Source organism: Dendrobates tinctorius, unplaced genomic scaffold (genome assembly GCF_039654945.1).
Source record: "Dendrobates tinctorius isolate UK_male_01 unplaced genomic scaffold, ASM3965494v1 ptg000036l, whole genome shotgun sequence".
Lineage (NCBI taxonomy): Eukaryota > Metazoa > Chordata > Amphibia > Anura > Dendrobatidae > Dendrobates > Dendrobates tinctorius.
The window spans coordinates 13,352,537-13,368,092 of record NW_027361704.1 but is presented as its reverse complement, the minus strand read 5'-3'; the positions used below and the strand labels follow the sequence as shown (position 1 = coordinate 13,368,092).

The 15,556-nt window shown below is 46.9% G+C and overlaps 1 protein-coding gene across 1 annotated transcript in view; it reads left to right on the top strand.

Moving 5' to 3' along the window:
• Positions 1 to 15,556, top strand: part of DOCK2 (dedicator of cytokinesis 2) — a 1,017,649-nt gene that overhangs the window by 197,626 nt on the left and 804,467 nt on the right. Inside the window, exon 11 of the mRNA XM_073573729.1 lies at positions 595 to 670. Coding sequence (XP_073429830.1) covers positions 595 to 670 — 76 coding nt within the window. The remainder of the gene's footprint in view (positions 1 to 594; positions 671 to 15,556) is intronic.

Sequence of the window (15,556 nt, the reverse complement as noted above, 5' to 3'; positions counted from 1 at the left end):
ATAATCATCAGCAAGGCAGGCATCTGCTCAAAAAGAGATTTTTTTTGGACTGCTTTTGCAGCCTAAAGGTCTGTTATTGCAGAATGTTGTTAACTAGGCTATTGGTTACTATTGGGTCCCATTCGTTTGAACCTAGGGAGGTTACTTGGACATAATTAAGACTGGATTTGCTTTAAAGAGTTAAAAAGGATTTAGTACAGTCTTATGAGACTTCAGAGCATTATACACACATTTTCTGGTAAATGGTGGCTTTGTAGTATTGAGATTTGCAGCAAATAAATTTATTTGCTGCAAATCAGTTTAGGGAAAGTTTAACAAAGCTGGTGAACTTGAATGTCAAAAGATTCTTCCATCTTTAATTACCATGTCTATTGATCCTGTGATATACATCATTCCATGATTTCTCAGTGCTGCATTTAAATGTTAACAAGTGCACACAAATTTATGATGTTTAAGGTTTTAGTGTCCATAATATTTTTTTTCACTTTTAGATATGTTTTAATTACTTTGCATTTTAACAACACATTTAACAGTCGTGTTTCAAAAATACTATTAATATATTAAGTTTTGACCTTAGAATGTTTACTTTCACAGTAATGGATATCACTGATTTAATGAAAGGAAAAGCTGAAAGTGATGAAGAAAAGCAGCATTTTATACCCTTTCAGCCGTAAGTTTTAAATGTATGATTTGTTTAAAAATGTATATTTGTTTTTAAATAATTAGCCATTTGTTAACAAAAATTAATCAAAAGAGAGGTTGCTCCATGTGAAAAAAACCCACATCGCATATGATGTGAGTGAAGAAGTATTCAACTCACCTCTGATAGTTGTGCATGTCAGGCACCACGCAGATGCTAAGCGGTGAATGACGGCGGTGCTGAAGTGCTGCAGCACCTTCCGTGCTGTCCTACTTAGGAGCAGATATATATGTTCGTATTATCATGTCTGTCTGTCTATAACCGAAATCCAGTGTCACCAATCAGCGACAGGCGCAGCTGTTTGTAACGGTAAGCTGCGCCTGCCGCTCATTGGCGACAGGCGCAGTTGGGCGCAGCGCTCATTCGGGTGCAGGGGTTAATCTGTAAAAATGAGAATTAAAAGAAAAGGTTATACTCGCCTTCCGACTGCCTCCGATCTCCTTTCCACACTCCCGGCCTTGCGGTCCCAGAAATGCTTTGAGGGGGTGAGGGTGACCATACATTCCAGCAAAGGGGGGTGAGGGGACAATGCATACCAGGAAAGAGAGGTGAGGGGACCATGCATAACAGGAAAGGGGGGTGACAGGACCATGCATACCAGGAAAGGGGGGTGAGGGGACCATTCTTACCAGGAAAGAGGGGTGAGAGGACCATGCATACCAGGATTGGGGGGTGAGAGGACCATACATATCAGGATTGGGGGTTGAGGGGACCATGCATACCAGGAAAGAGGGGTGAGGGGGACCATGCATACCAGGAAAGGGGGGTTAGGGGACCATGCTTACCAGGAAAGAGGGGTGAGAGGACCATGCATTCCAGGATTGAAGGGTGAAGGGAACATGCTTACCAGGATTGGGGGGTGAGAGGACCATGCATATCCGGATTGGGGGTGAGGGGACCATGCATATCAGGATTGGGGGGTGAGGGGACCGAGCATACAAGGAAAGGGGGGTGACGGGACCATGCATTCCAGGAAAGGGGGTGAGCGGGACCATGCATTCCAGGAAAGGGGGGTGAGGGGACCATGCTTACCAGGAAAGAGGGGTGAGAGGACCATACATACCAGGATTGGAGGGTGAGAGGACCATGCACTCCAGGATTGGAGGGTGAGGGGATCATGCATATCAGGATTGGGGGGTGAGCGCACCATGCATATCAGGATTGGGGGGTGAGGGGACCATGCATATCAGGATTGGGGGGTGCATTATTGCATTAGTATTAACTTCATAAATAAACTGCACACATATTCTAGAATAACCAATGCGTTAGTATCGGGCCACCATCTAGTATAGTAAATAATGATGAAAGGTGGGCAGTGAAAATCCACAAGGCGCCACGCCTCCCAGCTGTCCATCAGTGCAGGTGCCCACCGGCATGTAACCGCAGCAAGACAGGAGGAGACAGAGGGACATACCATACCTCTGTGACTGAATCCTCGTATGAGGACCTATTTATAAATGTCAATTTTTCGGCGTTAATAGGGGTCAGAAACAGAAGAGCCACCTTCACAGAATGCAGCCTTAGTGCTGCTGAAGGTGGCTTTTTTTAGTTAAAAACGCTCTGGGGGTGACAGGTTCCCTTTAACCCTTAGTGAAAGAGACATTTTGCAGCTTAATGACCAGGCCAAAATTTACAATTCTGACCACTGTCATTTTATGAGGTTATAACTCTAGAAGGCTTTAACGGATCCCGCTAATTCTGAGACTGTTTTTTTCATGACATATTTTCCTTCATGTTAGTGGTACATTTATTCTATGGGACTTGTGTTTGGTTATGAAAAAAATGGAAATATGGATTGGCGACATTTTTGAAAATTTTGCAATTTTCAAACTTTAAATGTTGATGCCCTCAAATCAGAAAGATGTGTCACTCAAATTTCTTAATAGATAATATTTCCCACATGTCTACTTTACATCAGCACAATTTTGGACAAATTTTTTTTTTGTTTGGAAGTTATAAGGGTTAGAAGTTGACCAGTGATTTCTCATTTTTACAACAAAATTTACAAAATCATTTTTTTAGGGACCACATCATATTTAAAGTCATTTTGAGGGGTGTACATGACCGAAAATAACCAGGTTCAAGAAGTTTATTAACCCGTTGCATGCTTCACAGGAAATTCAGAACCAATTTTTTTTATTTTTACAAGGTCAACAGGAGAAATTAGACCACCAAATTTGTTTCGCAATTTGTCGTTAGCACTCCCATACCCCACATGTGGGTGTAAACCACTGTTTGGGCGCACGGCAGAGCTCAGAAGGGAAGGAGCACTGTTTGACTTTTTCAATGCAGAATTGGCTGGAATTGAGATTGGACGCCATGTCGCGTTTGGAGAGGCCCTCATGTGCCTAAACAGTGAAACCCCACACAAGTGACACCATCTTGGAAACTAGACCACTTAAGGAACTTATCTAGATGTGTGGTGAGCACTTTGAACCCCCAAGTGCTTCACAGAAGTTTATAACGCAGAGCAGTGAAAATAAAAAATCTTTTTTTTTCTCAAAAATGATTTCTTAGCCCGCTATTTTTTATTTTCCCAAGGGTAAAAGGAGAAATTGGACCACAAAAGTTGTTGTGCAATTTGTCCTGAGTACGCTGGTACCCCATATGTGGGTGGGAACCACTGTTTGGGCACATGGGAGAGCTCAGAAGGGAAGGCACACCATTTTGGAATGCAGCTTTGATGGAATGTTCTGCAGGCGTCATGTTGCGTTTGCAGAGCCCCTGATGTGCCTACACAGTAGAAAACCCCACAACTGACCCCATTTTGGAAACTAGACCTCCCAAGGAGCTTATCTAAATGTGTGGTGAGCACTTTGAACCCCCAAGTGCTTCACAGAAGTTTATAACGCAGAGTCGTGAAACTAAAAGATCTTTTTTTCCCCACAAAAGTGATTTTTTTAGCCTCAAATTTTTTAATTTTCCCAATGGTAACAGGAGAAATTAGACCAAATTTGGTAAATAGTGGAAACCCCTCAATTCTTGCTCCAACCTTAACCCCAACACACCCCTAACCATACTCCCAACCCTAATGCTAACCCCTAACCCCAACCATAACCCTAATCCCTAACTCTAATCCTAACCTTTATTCCAACCCTAAATCTAACCCTAACCCTAATTCTAGTCCTAACCCTGGCCCTAACCCGAACCCTAATGGAAAAATAATAATAATAATTTCTTTATTTTATTATATGTCCCTAACTAAGGGGGTGATATTCGGGGGGTTATTTACTATTTTTTTTATTTTGATCACTGTGATATGTGAATGAATCAAATCTTCTGGGACCAAGATGGCGGGGCCCACCTCATTGTAGATTGTAAGCTCTCATGAGCAGGGTCATCTTATTTTGCTTTAATTATTGTATTGTTAACGTTGTCACTTATGACTAGTGTTGAGCAATACCACCCGATACTGAAAAATATCGGATCGGAATGGATCGAACGATCTAAAAAAAAAGTATCGGGTATCGCCGATTCCGATCCCGGAAGTCCCATTCAAGTCAATGGAACAGAAATATCGGAATTAAAAAAAAAAAACCCTTTCATTCCCTGTCGGTTAATTCTACATGAAGAAAAACCACGAATAATAATGTAGAATGTATTGTGGGAGGTGTAGGAGACATTAAAGCAATAGAGGTTTAGCCCAATCAAATGGAATAGCAGGATTTTTTTTTTTTTAATAAAGACGTTCGTAGTTGCAAAGATATTGACTATGTTAAAGTCTTTAATTTTTTGTCAGATATGTATGTTTCACTGCTTCCATGCTCTTCATCTTCTTCTTTACTTCTCTCACACTTTCTCCTTCATCATCTTTAGCAGCAGCAGTATCTTCTTCTTCTATTCTTCTTCATATTCTACTTCTTCCTATTCTTCTTCATCATATTCTTATTTGTGTCAGGCATTCCTGTAGTTATCTAGAAAAGTTTGAAGATTACACCTTCCGTTCAGCCTGTCACAAAAGATTTACAACAGGATTTGTCCGCGTTCAGTTTGGCCTGCAGCAGCAGGCCTTTTCCAGGGGCACCTCGAGGAGGAACGGACTCACCCCCATACACTGCTTAGTCTTCTTCTGCTTATTAATTAGATAATATCATTTGCTCAGATTTTTAGTCTTATGCTTAATGTTCTTCTGTTTTTGGTTTTTATGCTTCTTGGTCTTCTGTCTCTTGTTGTTCTGCATCTTGGTGGTTGTCTTCCTGTTCTTTGTCCTCTTGGTCATCTTCTTCAGGGTCATCTTTTAGGTATTCTTCTGTGTGGTCTTCAGGGTCGTCGTCTTCAGGGTCATTGTCAGGGAGATCCAGAGTGAGAATCAAAAACCATTTCCACAAGCTTGAACTTGGAAAAGTAGCAGAAGGTACAAGAAGGATGAGGAACTGGCGAGAACCAGCTGATGGTACTGGAACCCAGAGTGGCAGCAGAATGAACAAGAGCCAATGGCACAACCGTGGACCAGCTGACGGTGCTGGAACACTGTTACTAAGCAGGAGGTACCTGTGCTCCAAAGCACTACCAAGGACCAGCAGACGTTGGTGGAACTCGGATACCGACAAGGAGGCACCTAGGCCAAAGGCACTGCCGAGAACCAGCTGACGGTGCAGGAACCCGGCTGGGCAGGAGGGAGTACCCGTGGCAAACACACTTCTGAGCAGCAACATGCGATGTTGAAGCCCAGGGGTCAATCATGCAGCAGGCTGAGGCCAACTTGGAGCGAGTTTTATATTGGTTGTACGCAACTACTGATTGTAACCGTGCTCCACTTTGGCCTCTGGCTCTACTGTCTCTAGTATTTCCCCTGGCCTCCAACCACGCCATTTGCTGCTCTGCAGTGTTGTCTGCACAATCCACACTTGTTCCTGAGTTACTGGGGCTCAGTCACGTCAGTTGATCCCTTGATGTGTGTCCGGCAAAGTGTCCTGCTCTGTCCACATTCCCACAACTATTAATGGGAATGGGGACAGAGCAGGAGACATTGCCGGACACACATCTGGGGATCAACTGACGTGACTGAGCCCCAGTAACACAGGAACAAGTGTGGATTGTGCAGACGGCACATCAGAGCAGCGACTGGCGGGGTTGGAGGCCAGGGGAAATACTAGAGACAGTACAGCCAGAGGCCTAAGTGGACCACGGTTAAAAGTCAGTAGTAGTGTGATGTTGGAGGCAGCAGTAGACTTTGCCATCCGCACAGCAGGGGAACAGCTGGCATTACTGAACTCCACTAACACAGGAGCTAGTGTGTGTTTCTCTGTGAAGACGACACTTCTGAACACCAACTGGCGTTGTTGGAGCCCAGGAAGAGGCATGGAGAAGGCTGAGGCCCGATGGTGTTGGTATGTGGAGGCAGCAGGACCCTTTGCCGTCTACACAGCAGGGGAACAGCTGGCATTACTGAACCCCACTAACACAGGAGCTAGTGTGTGTTTCTCTGCGAAGACGGCACTTCTGAACACCAACTGGCATTGTTGGAGCCCAGGATGAGGCATGGAGCAGGCTGAGGCCTGATGGTGTTGGCATGTGGAGGCAGCAGGAGACTTTGCCGTCTACACAGCAGGGGGAACGGCTGGCATTACTGAACCCCACAGACACTGTAGCGAGTGTGTTTTTCTCTGCGAAGACGGCACTTCTGAACACCAACTGACGTTGTTGGAGCCCAGGATGAGGCATGGAGCAGGCGGAGGCCAACTTGCAGCACGTTTTATAGAGGTAGTAGACTACTACTGATGGTAACCGTGCTCCACTATGGCCTCCGGCTCCACTGTCTCAAGTATTTCCCCTAGCCTCCAACCCCGCCAGTGACAGCTCTGAAGTGGCATCAGCACAATCCACACTTGTTCCTGTGTTACTTGGCCTCAGTCACGTCAGTTCATCCTCTGATGTGTGTCTGGCAAGGTCTCCTGCTCTGTCCTCATTCACACTACTAGTAATGGGAATGTGGACAGAGCATGAGACCTTGCCGGACACACATCAGGGGAACAACTGACGTGACTGAGGCCAAGTAACACTGAAACAAGTGTGGATTATGCAGATGCCAATTAAGAGCTGTCACTGGCGGGGTTGGAGGCCAGGGGAAATACTAGAGACAGTGGAGCCAGAGGCCTAAGTGGAGCAGGGTTAAAAATCAGTAGTAGTTTGAATGTGGATGGAGCAGGAGACTTTGCCGTCCACACAGCAGGGGAGCAGCTGGCGTTACTGAACCCCACTAACACAGGAGCTAGTGTTTTTCTCAGGGATTATAGTTCAGGTGGTAGAAACATGAACACAACAGGAGACCTGGATACAGTTGCCAACCAATTATTTAGTCGGGAAGAGGACTGGCAAATTCTGGGGAGATCCAGGCCTTGTTCATTTTCAAAAAAGTAAGCCGGTCGACGTTATCGGAAGAAAGTCGCGTGCGACGGGCTGTTAGTACACCACCTGCGGCACTAAAGACACGTTCCGATAATACACTGGTAGCAGGGCAAGCCAGCACCTCCAATGCATACTGGCTAAGCTCTGGCCATGTATCCAGCTTAGAGACCCAAAACTTGAAGGGGGAAGAGCCATCTGGGAGTACAGTCACAGGGCAAGACATGTAGTCTGTCACCATCTGACGGAAACGTTGCCTCCTGCTGACTAGAGCCGTCAGTGATGGTGTAGACAATTGTGGCGGACACACGAAACTTTGCCACATTTGGGTCATAGTGGTCTTGCCTTGTGCTGAGGCGCTGCCTCTGCTCCCTCTTTGTGCCGAGTTTCCTCCACTGGCTCGACGCACAGAGGTGCTTTGTAAAGCACTAGCACCACTGCTGTCGGGTGGAATGGAAAACATGATGGACTGCACCAGTGTGTCTTGGTACTCCCGCACACGCTCCCGGTTCAACGTTGGTATGAGGGTTTGCAAGTTGTCCCAGTAGCGAGGATCTAGGAGGGTGTACACCCAATTATCAGCCGTGTAGAGAATGTGGGCGATGTGGCGGTCATTTCTCAGGCACTGCAACATGAAGTCAACCATGTGATGCAGACTCCCAACTGCCAAAGAACCACTGTCCCCTGCTTGAGGCATGATCTCTGCCTGCTCTGCATCACCCCACCCTCGCTGTACCTACTGACTAGAGCTTTGTGTACCTCCCTCCTGTGGAGAGATGTCTTCCTCCTCATCCTCCTCACAAAGTGTCCCCTGCCTAGGCCTTTGTGAGGAAGCACGTAGCGCAGACTGTCAAGAAGCAGATGGCATTTGGGACTCCTCATCCTCCACCTCTTCCAAAACCTCATCCCTTAGTGCTTGCAGTGTTTTTTGAAGCAGGCAGATAAGCGGGACAGTCATGCTGACTAGTGCATCATCTACACTCGCCATCCGCGTGGAATCATCGAAGGCACGCAAAACGAGGCAGATGTCCTTCATAGAGGCCCACTCAGTGGTGCTGAAGTGTGACCGGCGCACATTGCGACTTGTTTGCGCCTGATGCAGCTGGTACTCCATGACTGCTGCCTGCTGCTCACACAACCGTTCCAACATATGTAACGTTGAATTCCACCTGGTGGGTAGGTCACATATGATGTGATGTTCTGGAAGGCGTAATCGGCGCTGCAGAGCAGCAAGGCGCGATCTTGCCGTGCTGGAACGACGCAAGTGAGCACACTCTATGCGGACCTTGTGCAGCAGTGCATCAAGATCCGGATAGTCCCTCAGAAAGCTCTGCATGACTAAGTTGAGCATATGTGCCGGACATGGGATGTGAGTGAGGTTGCCTAGGCCAAGAGCTGCCACCAGATTTCGGCCATTGTCACACACTACCAAGCCCGGCTGGAGATTCGCTGGCACAAACCACACGTCGCTCTCCTGCTTGATGGCATTCCAGAGCTCCTGCGCTGTGTGGCTTCCATTCCCCAAAGAAATTAATTTCTATACGGCCTGCTGACATTTGGCCACGGCTGTGCTCATATCAGTCGTAACAGGCTTCTGCTGCGCTGTTTCAGAGGAACTTGAGTAGGAGGAGTCAATATGTACAGACTGGATTCCTGCAATCCGTGGAGTTGGCAGAACACGTAGAGCGCCACTCTCCAGATCTGTACCCGGCTCCACAACATTGACCCAATGGGCAGTGAGGGAAAGGTATCGTCCCTGTCCATGGTTACTGGTCCACGCATCAGTGGTCAGGTGGACCTTGCTACTGACGGCGTTTAGTAGCGCATGTTTTATGTTTGCCTCCCCATGTTTCTGCAGGGCAGGGACGGCTTGCCTGCTGAAATAAAATCGGCCGGGCACGGTGTATTGTGGGACTGCCAATGCCATGAAGTCCCGGAAGGCGTCAGTCTCCACCAGCCTGAATGATAGCATTTCAAGGGCCAGTAGTTTGGCAATGCCGGCATTCAGAGCTTGTGCTCAGGGATGGTTTGCCGAGTATGGCCGCCTTTTCTCCCATGCCTGTGCTACCGATGGCTGCCGAGTGGCCTGGGAGTGTGAGGATGACTTGGAACGTGGTGCTGTGGGTGGAATGTCACAGGCAATGGCGGATCTTAATAGGGGCGGATGGGGCGGTCGCCCCGGGCCCAAGGTTTTTTGGGGGCCCAGGGCGCTGGCGTAGCGTGGTGGGGGGGGCGGTCCGCCCCAGGCGGCATGTGTGTGGGGGCGGCGCGGCAGCAGCAATTCCACCCTGCAGTGCAGTGCAGCGGCGGGCAGGGAGCGATGCGATCACGGCAGCTCCGCTGCCTGCAAGAGTGAATAGCAGGAGCGGAGCGGCAAGGGTCCGTCCTGCTTCCTGCCCGGAGGCCGCGCTTCCTGTTTCACACAGAGGAGCGCCGCTGAATGACGTCATCATTCAGCGGCCGCTGCTGTGTGAGGGAGGAAGCTCGGGCGATGCTGCGGACAGGTGAGAGGAGAGAGGTGGGGTCTTATGTGTGTGTGTGTGTATGTATGTATGTATGTCTGTGTGTGTGTGTATGTCTGTGTGTATGATGGAGCAGGCAATGATGGGAGTGATGGTCTAGAAGGCAGTGATGGGGTGAAGGAGCAGACAATGATGGGGTGATGGAGCAGACAATTATGGGAGTGATGGTCTAGAAGGCAGTGATGGGGTGATGGAGCAGACAATTATGGGAGTGATGGAGAAGACAATGATGGGAGTGATGGGGGTGATGGAGCAGGCAATGATGGGGGTGATGGAGCAGGCATTGATGGGGGTGATGGAGCAGACAATGATGGGGGTGATGGAGCAGGCAATGATGGGGGTGATGGAGCAGGCAGTGATGGGGCGATGGAGCAGGCAATGATGGGAGTGATGGGGGTGATTGAGCAGGCATTTATGGGGTGATGGAGCAGACAATTATGGGAGTGATGGAGCAGACAATGATGGGAGTGATGGGGTGATGGAGCAGGCAATGATGGGGGTGATGGAGCAGGCAATGATGGGGGTGATGGAGCAGGCAGAGATGGGGTGATGGAGCAGGCAATGATGGGAGTGATGGGGTGATGGAGCAGGCAATTATGGGGTGATGGAGCAGACAATGATGGGGGTGATGGAGCAGGCAGTGATGGGGTGATGGAGCAGGCAATGATGGGGTGATGGAGCGTGATTTTGTGCGTATTGGCCGTAGGCCTACAGCTTATGTGCAACGTCTTTTTAGGCCATGTCCACACGTGGTGGAATGGTGGCGGGTTTTCCGTATGGACCCGCAGCAAACCAAGTGCTGCAGTCCGTACGGCTGTCAATTCCCGCACGGGGACCGCAGCGCTCAGGTGGGAAGGGGGGTACAGGGGCCCAGGTTTTATGAACAGCCCCGGGCCCATAGTCCACTTAATCCGCCACTGGTCACAGGATCTCCGGACAACAGTGCCAGAGGTTCTTCCTTGGCGATCCTGTGAGGAAACCGAACCAGCTGTGTGTGAGCTGGAAGAAGATGCCCCAACACGAGCTGAAGAGGTGGTAGGTGGTGCTGTACATTGGCCTACGTCTTCAGTGTGTCTGTGTAACTCCACCTCGTGCTTGGTCCGCACATGTTTCCACATATTAGCGGTATTGAGGTTGCTGACATTTTTCCCTCTTTTGACTCTCTGATGACACAGCTTGCATTTGACAAAGCAAATGTCATCTGCAACTGTGTCAAAAAAAGACCACGCACTGCAAGTCCTGGAAGCGCCCGTTTTCTGTTTTGGAAGAGGATTGCTCCTCACGGGTGCCAAAGTGGAGGCTACAGGCAACCAAGTCTGCCCCCGCCCTGTCCCTCCTCTTTTGGCCATTTGGGGAATCTCTTCCTCAGAGCTGCTCCCACCACCTTCCTGTGGCTGACACCATGATGGGTCAAGGACCTCATCATCTCCACTCCCCTCTTCAAGCACCGGCTGGTCCTGGGTTGTCTCGCCAGCACCGTATGCACCAGAAAGTGGTAACTGAGTCTCGTCATCATCTGATGCGTACTGAGATGTGCTGACCATAGGCACTGGCCCACCCGCCTCTTCAGATTCAGAGGTGGCTGGCCCCCTCTTTCCAAACCAACAGATTCCAAGAACAGATGTAGAGACTGTGATGGCTCCTGTCCAGGGCTCTCTGACTGCCTGGGCACTTTGGCAGGTGTTGAAAAGACAGATGGTTGCTCTTCGGTGCTCTGGCCCTGAGAGGATGTGGAAGTAATTGAAGTCGATGCGTTAGCTGCCATCCATCCGACAACGGCTTCAATTTGTTCCTCCAGCAGTGGGGTACAGTGAGGTCCTACAAAGCTGCGCATAAAGGACTGTTGCCTGCTAAAACTGGGGGATGCTGACTCACTGGTGCCAACAGCAGGCACAGAATCCCCACGTCCTCTCCCTGCAGAATCCCCACGTCCTCTCCCTGCAGAATCCCCACGTCCTCTCCCTGCAGAATCCCCACGTCCTCTCCCTGCAGAATCCCCACGTCCTCTCCCTGCAGAATCCCCACGTCCTCTCCCTGCAGAATCCCCACGTCCTCTCCCTGCAGAATCCCCACGTCCTCTCCCTGCTGAAACTCCACCCCCACGGCCACTTGCCTTACTCCCTGCCTTCTTCATCTTGCTAGACTGAGAAAGATAGGCAGAAAAGTACAAAGGGGGGCCTTAGTGTGCTTATTCCTGAACAGCTGGTTACAGGTATAAGAAACACTAATTTTATGAAGTGTGTGTGTCGACTACACTTTAATGGGAGCTAATGTGGCCTACACAACTTTCAAATGTAGTGTTTGGTGAACTTTTAGTTTTTTTTCCCCCCAAAAAAAACAACAAAGGATGTGATCAAAGATTTGAAAGTGAGAGTATCACCAACTTTCTGGAGCTATTACAATGCAGGCAGGTAACCTACAATGCAAAAGATGAGGCTCCAAAAAAATTGGGCAATGCTAATCTGGCTGCAGCTGAAGGGCACAAGCCAGAAAAAAGGCTCCTCTATCTACTCCTATATAGTGTTTGCAACCAACCAATGTAGAAGGATATGGATGGATGCACACTAATTGGAGAAGAAAAAATGAGCTGCAATTAAAGAAAAGTATGTGTGAGGCAGTGACGCACGCTGAGGAGCCTACAACCAGACATAGCTGCAGGACACACTACTCAGCGTGAGCTGCACTTACACACAGTCAGAGACCTCTCAGACAGCTGTGAACAGTGCAGCTAAGTGGGCACTAGCACTGACAGGCTGCAGAAAGGCTCCGCTGTCTACTACTAGTGTATGCAACCAACGTATATGGATACGGATGGAAGCACACTAGATAGAATTTATGAAAAATAAGCAGCTAGAAAAGAAAAATATGTATGAGGCAGCAGTGAGGCACGCTGGGCGGCCTACAACCAGACGTGGCTGAAGGACCCATTCCACAGCGTGAGCTGCACTCACACAGTCCTTGCAGACAGCTGTGGACACTGCTGCTAGGGAAAAGAAAGCTACAGTGGTGGTTTATGTAGCCTGGGTAAAGCACAATATTGTTTTGAGAATCGCTATTTCTAACTGTCCCTCACAGTCTTCAACAGCAGCCTGTCCCTAAATGAATTCACAGCAGAGTGACCAGAAATGGCGGTGGCTTTTATAGTGCATCATGACATCATTTCAGCAGCCAATCACAGCCATGCCAATAGTTAACATGCCTGCATGCCTAACAGGATGTGCCCACACTTCTGAGGATTCCCATCGGCTGAATCAAAGCGAGCGGGCTGATAGCATTATGGGAACTTCCGATTCCAGTATCCGATATGAAAAAAGTATCGGAAGTCCGTATCGGAATTCCGATACAGCTAATATCGGCCGATACTTGCGGTATCGGAAAGCTCAACACTACTTATGACTTGTGTTTTGAAACTGTTAAACTGTAAAGTGCTGCGGAATATGTTGGCGCTATATAAATAAAGATTTATATTTTTATATTTTTGTCATTTCAATTTTCTTTTATTTTTATTTCATCAAACTCATCACCTTTTTATTAACATTCTTTTCACATTTTTTCACACTCTATTATTTGTACTTCATGCACTATACATTTATTTATATGCATTCTTTCTCAAATTCATAGTAATGATTGGCACATCGCCCTTAGGGACATTTCTGCACTTATTCTTCAATTTGTATTTGCTCTAGTCACATATGTTAAGTATAATTGGTTTGTACATATTGTTGGCTGCCTTCTGGCACATATTTGCCCTAATTTTTTTTACCCCTAATCGCACTAGTTTCATATGTGTAGTACAGTAGGCTTGCACACTTGGTAGTTTTCAGTATATTATCCAATATATCACATGTATTTTCATGCCACACAAACATTCCATCTTGCCATTCCATCTATGTATTCATTGCAGTATTCTTCCCTATAATGAAATAACTGCTGGGAGCGCTGTGCGCCCGGCTTGCATCGGGAGTGGACTGACTTAGGCTGGTTTCACATTTGCATTTTTTAGCGCTGGAAAAAAGCGCACATGTGCGCATGCGTTTTTTCCCCTATATTTAACATGGGTGCGCATACCTGCGCGCTTGTAAGCGCATGTATGCGATTTTCATGCGCTGCGTTTTTTTGGGGTGTGCGATTGGATTTTCCAGACGCAGCATGTTTCATTTTTTGGCCCTGCAAAAAAGCGCATGCGCACATATGCGCACATTTTGCTCTAAAAATGGCCATTATAGCCTATGGATGCGCATATGTGCGCACTGGCATGCTCATGTAAGCGTTTTTTTGCATATGCGTTTTTTTTTTTTTAACCATGGAATTTAGGGGTTTGGGTTAGAGTTAGGGTTAGTTAAGGGGGTTTAGGGTTAGGGTTAGGGTCAGGGTCAGGGTTAGGGTTGGGTTTTGGGTCAGGGTTAGGGTTAAGTATGGTTTGGTTAAGGGTTAGGGTCAGGGTTAGGGTCAGGATTAGGGTTAAGTATGGTTTGGTTAAGGGTTAGGGTCAGGGTTAGGGTTAGGGTTAGGGTCAGGGTTAGGGTTAAGTATGGTTTTGTTAAGGGTTAGGGTCAGGGTTAGGGTTAGGGTTAGGGTTAGGGTCAGGGTTAGGGTTAGGGTTAGGGTTAGGGTCAGGGTTAGGGTTAGTAAAGTCATGGTTTGGGTAGTGTGAGGGGCCACCTAAAAATGTTGGAAAAAAACGCAAACGCGGTAAAAACGCACTAAAAACGCATACAAACGCTTAAAAACGCTGCGTTTTTTTCATGCATGCTCATAAAAATGCTTGAAAAAAACGCAGCAGTTGTATGCTTTTGTATGCGTTTTTTCAATGCGTTTTTTTGCGGGAAAAACGCGCTGCAAAAAAAAGCAAGTGTGAAACTAACCTTAGTAACATGCGGTACAGTGACGTGTTCCTTGTCCTCCACCACGGATGTGTTTGCACGGTGCATGCGCAACTGGCGGCGTCCAGTAATATGGCATTTCTCATTGTAATTATTATGTGCAGCTGTGATCACACTCCATATGTATTCGCATCTCCCCCCTCACCATGATCCTTGATAAAGCAGGAGCAAAACAGTGTTGAAGTGGTGTGAGGGGTTGAGTATTGTCCTCATGTGGTGATCTCTTGATATTCTATCATACCATGTATGTATTCCGTATTTTGTGAGTTTTCAATGGCACTTGCATTTTAGATAGCTTGTCTAGAATCATGCATTATATCTTTCTCCAGACTGAAAAAAATAATTATTGCATTGGCATTCCAAAATAATAATGATTGGTGATTTGGAGTTCCGATCAAAGACAAATATTATTAATTTTCGGAGCAATTTTATTTTTATACCATGATAATTAGGTCAATTGATGTTGTTAATATATGTGGATAAGCTTGTGTGCAATTATTTTTGGATAATTGCAAGTACCTTATTGATATATGTGATGCTATTTATAGAAGGGGAGAATATCATCAAAAAAGTTAATTTATTATAGTTCTTCAATACAAAAAGTGAAACTCGTATATTATATAGTCATTACAAATAATGATCTATTTCAAGTTTTTATTTTTAATGTTGATGATTATGGCTTACAGCCAATGAAAACCCAAAAGTCATTATCTTAGTAAATTAGAATACTTTATAACACAAGCTTGAAAAATGATTTTAAAATCCGAAATATTGGCATACTGAAATGTATGTAAAGTAAATGCACTCAATACTTGGTCAGGGCTCCTTTTGCACAATTACTACATCAATACGGCATGGTATGGAGGCAATCAGCCTGTGGCACTGCTGAGGTGTTATGGAAGCCCAGATTGCTTTGATAGCAGCCTTCAGCTCTTCTGAATTGTTGGGTCTGTTGTCTCTCATCTTCCTCTTGACAATACTTCATAGATTTTCTATGGGGTTAAGGTCAGGCGAGTTTGATGGCCAATCAAGCACTGTGATACTGTTGTTTTTAAACGAAGTAAATTTCCTGGTAGACGGCTGTGCTGACTTTGGCCTTGATAAAA